General features: G+C 40.3%; 1 protein-coding gene across 1 annotated transcript in view; it reads right to left on the bottom strand.

The window, feature by feature from the left end:
* Positions 1–1,306: 1,306 nt before the first annotated feature.
* FAP (fibroblast activation protein alpha) overlaps positions 1,307–7,505 on the bottom strand; it is a 73,026-nt gene continuing 66,827 nt past the window's right edge. Inside the window, exons 22-26 of the mRNA XM_037044582.1 lie at positions 5,051–5,150; positions 3,937–4,001; positions 3,392–3,464; positions 3,056–3,129; positions 1,307–1,679 (exon numbers count right to left, since the gene is read on the bottom strand). Coding sequence (XP_036900477.1) covers positions 1,578–1,679; positions 3,056–3,129; positions 3,392–3,464; positions 3,937–4,001; positions 5,051–5,150 — 414 coding nt within the window. The 3' untranslated portion in view covers positions 1,307–1,577. The remainder of the gene's footprint in view (positions 1,680–3,055; positions 3,130–3,391; positions 3,465–3,936; positions 4,002–5,050; positions 5,151–7,505) is intronic.

Raw genomic sequence — 7,505 nt, 5'->3', positions numbered from 1 at the left:
ACTTACTGCACGGTGATGCTGAATGCCAGGCTTGAGGATTCCACAATGGCAGAAAATAAGTGGAAATACCAAGGTTTTCTATTGCTGTTTATTGCCCTGTTGTGTCCCTTGATGGAGCAGGAAACGACTGTTCATTCTTCTCCTCTCCCTGGCTGGAGAGAGTGAATGATGAAAAAGTTATGAGGAAATGTGTGCTTGCTCCAGAAGCTGCTCCACACAGAACAGAAAGGGGAGGCATGGGCTTCTCTCCCGACTCCAGCAGCTGCTGTGGAGGAGAGAGGCTCTGGCCAGTTCTGAATCTGTGAGGGTGTTGCCTAGGCTTCCTGACCACTACAAACCAGCCCTTCTGGAGGGCCAAGGTGGGACTCCAAGGCCCGAGTGGGGAGAATGAGTTCAGGAAACAGTGGTGGAAAGAGTGGTAAACTGAGAAATCTGAAAACTCTAGAGGATCCTGTGTTCTATGACTTTTGTGGCCCCTTCCTGCTGTAATGGACCAGGTCTGCTTTGGCTCTTCTGGCTATAGAGTGTGAGAGAAGGCCTGAGGGTCTTCTACCTCCAACTGAGGAGAATCAAGCTTGGGATGGGGGATAATCATCTAGGGCAATCAGAGCTGGGAAAGACGTCAATCAACAGTCCCCTAGGCAGTGGCTTCAGGGAGACTTCTAAAATTAGTTTCAGAAATGGTTCCTGGAGACCTGGTGTGGTTTTTTGAATTCTGTAGTACCACAGAGATGGCAAGCTGCCCATGACTTTCTGATGGGTGGGGACATTACTGGCAGAGAGAGCACTGTCTTTGCGATTTCAGTCATTATGTATTTTTTCCTTTTTTCAAAGTAAACTATAATGTAAACTAAAACCCCAGAACAATTTCAGAGATAGAACGTTTTTCCTTTCCAGCTATTGATGTTATTTTATTTAATTTTTTTTGTTTCATTTAGTTTGGTGTGGTTTAGCGATCGGATAGGAAGGCAATTACTATTACTAATTTTTAAAAAAAGGGATACAAAATAGGACTGTTTCCAATTTTGAAGTGTTCCTTAACAGGAGCCTTAATTCAAAATTCTGACTTTATCCTTATGAAAAGATTTTGGCAATGTTGAAGAAATATTCTGAGAGACATCTAATAAACATTTCTTGGAGAGCAAACCTCTACAAAATGCATCTCAGTTTTTACATTCTCCTCCTTCATGACCAACCACCCTAATATTATTCATGTGCTTGCCCAGCAGAATCACTTCTCTCTGTGACAGAAACTGGAACCTGAAATTAGTGAACATAGAGAAAATAACAGCACTCTAACTTCCAACTTTATTTTTTTCCTCATATAAACAGGTGATAAAATACTGTGTCTGAAGCAAAAGGCATGGCTCTCCTTTCTCTTCCTTTGCAGAGTAACAGGAAATGTAGACAATATCTTCATTGAACTTCTGAGTCCTAATATTTTTGCCAGCCATTCGAACAACATTTGTTTTTTTTATACCAACATTTTAACAATATAAAGAGTAAAACAAGCAAGCATTCTGAGGCTTTTATCCCAAGTATTCAGACTGCGAAACAGGCTTGTATCGGTACCATCTTCAGTTTGACAGGGAAAAACATTGCTTTAGGAAGTGGGTCATGTGGGTGTAGAGATGCTTTGTAGACAGGCCCGTGATGCCGTGGTTCTGGTCAGAGTACCACTGAAACACAAAAGGAAAGAGCCTGCTTTATTTCTGCAGCCACGCCACGCACCCAGCTTTGACTTCCAGATGCTCCTGGGACCTGGTTAGCTTTTCTCATATTATAGTTGAAATTCTACCTAAGAACACTCAAATAAAGAAACATAAATGTTTGGAGCAGGAAGATCTAAAGAGCTCCTATTAACCTTCACTACTGTTTCATATACTTGAAACTGTTTTCTGGCTCTCGGTGGCTGAGCTCCCCCAGCGGCTGGCGGACTGGAGGCAGGCATGGGTTCCAGAGCTCGTGTGCTGGGACTGCTACTTTGCTTCTCTGGAGCTTGGTCTCCTCATTTGTAAAATAAAGGGGCTAAATTTGCTTTTCCCTAAGGTTCCTTTTATCTCAAACATTCCGTGGGGTTTTTAGTCTCTGACTCTAATTCCTTTCTATGGTAGAAAATCTACTACACATATAACCATAAACATCCTTTAAAGGACTTAAAAATAGTATCATTAAAAAAGCAGAAATATGGTGTCATAGATTAAACTCTACTGTTGGAAAGATGCTGATAAGATTATAGTTTTCACTGAATAAAGGTGGCTAGTGGTCATGTGTAATCTTATAGATTTATAAGCTGAATTTGCTTTGGGGCAAGTTGCAGTGGAAAAAAAAACCAGAAAAATCTCACCTCACCCTCGTACATTATTTAAGAAAAAATATAAAAAAGATGGGGGTTTCCTTTTCTGGATTGTTGTTCAATATAAGTGAGTGAGGAAGAATTTATGCTTCCCAAAGAGGAGGAAAGATTGTCTTCCTTGCCTTGGCTTTGCTTTATTTTCCTCTGTTCTCATTTCCCATTCCTCACGCAACCTGGATCTTACAGTTAGCTCATTCATTCTTTCCCTCAGTAAAAATGGGAGCTCCCATGGTGGGCCAAGCGTGTGCCAGGAACCGAGGGCACAACCAAAGAAAACATTTTCTAACGCCAGTGGAGCTGCGTGACTTCAGGGAGCCTCCAGGGTCTCCGATGACTTTCTGCAATGGCTTGTTACTGAATAAACAGGACCTTCCAGCTACTTCGGGGCTCCCAGGTTTTTGCAGGGTCTCAGCACATAGGATCACAGACCTACTGGGTGCATGAGCTAGAAGATCATCTCATCTTGTGGATGCCTTTATTTTACACATGATTCAACTGGAATCACCAGAGGGGCCACGACTAGCCTAGTGTCCTTCGGAGAGTTAATGAAAGATCCAGATTCACTTGCTGATGTTATGCCTACTCTACCCTTCAGCCTCTTTGTCAGGTTTTAATTTAAAAAAGGAAATTAAAAAGAAGGTTCCTCCTTTTCGCGTAGGGGTCTAAGGTCGTGAACACGAGTGAAATAAAATTACGTACCATTGCCTGGAAATCCACTTGTGCATTAACCAGAGCTTTAGCAATCTGTGCTGAGTTTTGAAAGTGCACATTATCTGCAACAAAGAGAGAGAGTTAAAGTGCCGTTAAATACCAGAAAGCACAGAGTGACAATGTACTGCCTGGAAATGAGCACCAACAATTATCTAGTCATGCCGTTGACATTGTCAGCAGTGCGTAATCACACTCATTTATGGAAATGTCCCTGACTCTTAGGTACTGACCCTGAGCATGGGCATAGGAGGATGCTTAATGTTTCTTAAACAAAGTGATGCTGGCTCAGTATTTTTATGTGTAAGAGTCTTGCTTAAACCTCACCATCTGCTGTTCCGTGGATGAGAAGATAGTCTACATTTCTGAAATATTCTGCTCTTGCCATCACAGTTGAATTCTGGAAAAGAGGAAAAATTAACATTTTAGTTGCTGCAAGTTCTAATAGAAAACTAGCTAAATCATTGTGCAATGGACTTAGCACCAATACTGAAATTATGTATTGCTTTGGTTGATAAATATTTAAGAGTCAGAGCAACACATTTTCTTCATCATTTGCATTACTTCCATCTGATTCTTGGTTTGAAAAACTGAAAGTTTATGTGTCATATGTTACATATGAGTGAGACCTTAGGCATAAATGATGCCTGCTCAAGCTGTGTAGGGGTTGGGGGGTGGGGAGAAGGAAGGGGAAAGAAAGAATAAAATTCAAATGGAGTAAATTCCTTTCTAGGGAGGTGTTTTGCAGCTAACAAAAGATCATCACATTTGCTCGGGGACCCAGCAAAAGTGTGAACTCTGGGTGGCAGCTTTAAAATTATTTTACACACTTGAAATAAATTAATGGCCCAAATAAAACAAAAAGTTCTTACTTTGTAGTGCTCGAGATTGTCATCCTTTGTTGGGAGACCCATGAATCGCTCTGTGTAGATTGATGCTGCAAAGTAAACAAGAATGTGTTGTTTACATATGATACGTGTCTTGTCACGAACCAGTGAGACCCCCTGGTTCGGTCACTGCTCCTCAGTGCTCCCGGGTGCAGCTGCTGAGGAAGAGCTTTGCTTTCCTTCACTGTGATGCTCCTCCCAAGACTTTCACTCTGCAATTTGCCTTCGTGGGACTAGAGAAGTGATGGAGGAGGAGATTTTGGAAACAGGAGCATCTATCATTAGAAAGAGCTGAATTTTAGCTCTTTAACTTCTACCCAAAGCGCATCAGTTGAGGGAATGTTGATATAGAGATGACCCCATGGAATGACCTCATTATATTTTAAAAGAAATCACAAATGCAGCCACCTGTATTATTTCCCTTAGTGTTAATTAATCTGGGATGGAAATATGTTCCCTAAATCCCCCTCCTCCAACATACATATACTTTTTTTTCCTGAATAAAAATTCCTGAGAGTCACAATTATTTCATTTTCTCCCCAACACAGAGAAGAGGATATGATGAAATCTATTTTTCATATAATTATTAGAGTTAATTCCAAATAATCATCCTTCATTGATATTAATCATAGAAATAGGCAACCAGGAGAGGGGTACTTCTCGAACAGATATTTATTGTTCTGATTCCCGGAGCAATGGTGCTGGGAGCTGCAAAATGGTGGTGTGGAGGCAAATTATTAAACTCGATCTGACTTCGTATAGGATGTGCTTAAAATCCAGCTATGTTGCAACTGTGAGCTTCCAGAAACCCAGTCACCTCTGACTATAAAGGTTTGTTTCAGCCGGAGGAACAAGATGTCTGGAGAGAACAAGATATGTTGGATTTTGAACAAGTTCTTCCTCACTCTAAAATTTCTTTGATTGTTATGATTATAATGAATCATAAAAATAACTTTGTTTATACATTGTATTTCCCCCAATGATGCTGGAAACAATGCTGGTGAATTTTACTGTATCATTTGTTTTCTTAGCAACCTCACATAAAGAGTAATTATGTGTTAAATGTTTTTTCAGCAATGTTTATAAAATGTTTCCATACCGTAATATTCCCAGCTGGAGACTGGAGCTACTGCTATCCCACATTTGAAAAGACCAGTTCCGGACGCAAGGGCCAGTGATGAAACGTAACCACCGTAGGACTGTAGAGACATTGTTATGAGTTAGTCCCACTTTTGCTTTCATAAACTCTCCTCTGTATTTTATAGCAACTTTCCTCGCAGCAAGTGCTGATGGGAGCTGGGGAACATGCATGGGGGAGATTAAATGTCTACCTTACACCCTTGGCAGCAAGCTCTATGAGGCATAACAGTAATTTCATCCTTAGTAAATTATAAATACTTGGTGTGCTGATCAGAACATGGCAGGAGCAGTTTAAGGCATGGCTATAATTGTAATTTTTCTGTAAAAATTTCTCTTTTTTTCTCTTCTATATTTTTCCAACCAGGGCCTTGCTACAGCAAAAACAGAATTTTACTTGAAAGAAATGAACCAAAAAAGATTATTCCTAAAATGTAAATGCAAGCTACTTCCCATAATTTGCAAAAGTCCTGTGAGGCAGACTTGTATCTGTGTAGTTACTTATTTTCATAACAGAACAGCAAGGGAAGGACATAAGAACCTTGCAGATAGTTTAAGACACGGCCAGGGTTTTTGTATAATGTCATGTTACATATTCTGTTTTAAGGATTTCTGGCAGGCAGCTCAAATAAGAAAAAGCCAATGGTGTTTTTAAAAAGTTTACATACCCTCCCATAAATCTGATAGGAAAATGAAGAAATACACAAAGGAACACAAATTTCAGGACAAAGGGCAGATTTCGCTTTCCAAAGTGGCTGGAGCCCCTTTCCTTCCCCCAGCAATCAATAGGTAACCCAGAAATATGGCCCTAAAAACAGAAGAGTCGTCTGCCCATGTCACTTGGAAATTGGAACCTTTTTCTAAAAAACGAAGAAGAAACCAGAGCATCACAATAAGGCTGCGCCTCTCCCTGGAAGGCACATCTAACCCGTATGCACTTGCTGGGAGAGTCTGTTCTGGAAACGTGGAGCAAGCAGTGTTCCGGGACGTGGGTCCTCCCTCCCCCGCCAAACGTGCGTGCTCCAGTAGGAAGTGAGTCTCTGCGTTTACTTTTGCCCCAACGCTGGGACATCCGTGCAAGTCATAGGAGGACAGTATGACTCTCCCACTAATGATATACTTTGTTTTTAAAGTATCATTACCACGAATTTCCGGAAATCATTTTCCTCAGGTCAGAAAAGCTTGTATCGACATTCGGTACAGAAAAGTCAGTCTTTAGAGGGTGAAAGAATGAGAGTGAGCGCTCTACAAAGCAAGAGAGAAAAACTGACAGACAGACAGACAAATGGACAAGTCCACAGGGCAGTGGCGGGGGACTAATCTTCATAAAATACATGAAATGGGGGAATAAGCTAAACGACCTTGCTGAATTCAGCAGTTGAAGGAAGACTTCTCTAGTTCATAGCTTTATGTTTCTCACTCTGGAGAGTTTTGCTGAGGACCCTTGACTCCAGAATGCAGAATAAAGAGGTGGTTCTGACTGTACTCTGCTGGCTCTTTTTATCATACATGGAGGAAAACTAAAACAAGTTTTAATAGGGGAAAGATATATTTTAAAAACAGAAGAAAGATTTGGACTTCAAAATCATGTCAGTAGAAATGTACTAGAAACCTATATAATCCTATTAACCAATGTCACCCCAATAAATTTTAAAATAAAAAAACATAAAAAATACATTGAAGAATTTTTTTTTTGCTTTAAACATTTTTTAAAGTCTTTTTGGTAAGTGAAAATTTTCTATCAGGGTCCAACTTTCACCTGTAATACCAAAATAATTTTTTCCAATAAGTGGATTAGCAACAACCACTCCTGGAGCAGAAGACCTTTCCTTCCTTCATAATTTTAGGCTCAAATGAGAGTAGAGTCAGCCTGAGTTCTTTACAAAAATTATTACTGCTTATGGTTTTGTTGGGAAAGTGTGTTCACTGCAAATAACAATGCTGGGACCTCCTCCTCCTCTCCTATGCCCCGGAACAGAAAACAGCATGGAGTGAGATTGGAAATTGAAAGCATTTGCACATAGTAAAAAGGGTTTTGAATATATCTATTCAAATTCTTAGAAATTCTTAGTCTGTACTTACTCCATGATTGGATAATAGTGCTGTATATAAATAAAATTTTCATGTTCTCCGGATGAATACAAACTATCTCTAAGAGCAAAACCATACTAGCAGCAGCACAACAAAAGAAGGTGTAGTTTAAATTCTCAGGCAGCCTAAGCAAAACTGTTCTTATTGTAGAAGCGAAGAAGAAAAAAAGCACCAGAGTTAACTTTTTTCTGCTCTCCCTTGGGTGGGCCTCCAAGGCAGAGTGGGTGGCTGCCGCAAGAAAAGAACCCACGGAGCAGATTGGCCATGAGAATTCTAGAATTTTGTCCTTTGCACTTAGACGCCTTGCCATTTTGCTTAAATGAAGG

This window comes from Sturnira hondurensis, unplaced genomic scaffold (assembly GCF_014824575.4).
Source record: "Sturnira hondurensis isolate 20B ecotype Veracruz unplaced genomic scaffold, ASM1482457v3 Scaffold0004136, whole genome shotgun sequence".
NCBI lineage: Eukaryota > Metazoa > Chordata > Mammalia > Chiroptera > Phyllostomidae > Sturnira > Sturnira hondurensis.
This window is presented reverse-complemented; position numbering and strand designations above follow the sequence as displayed.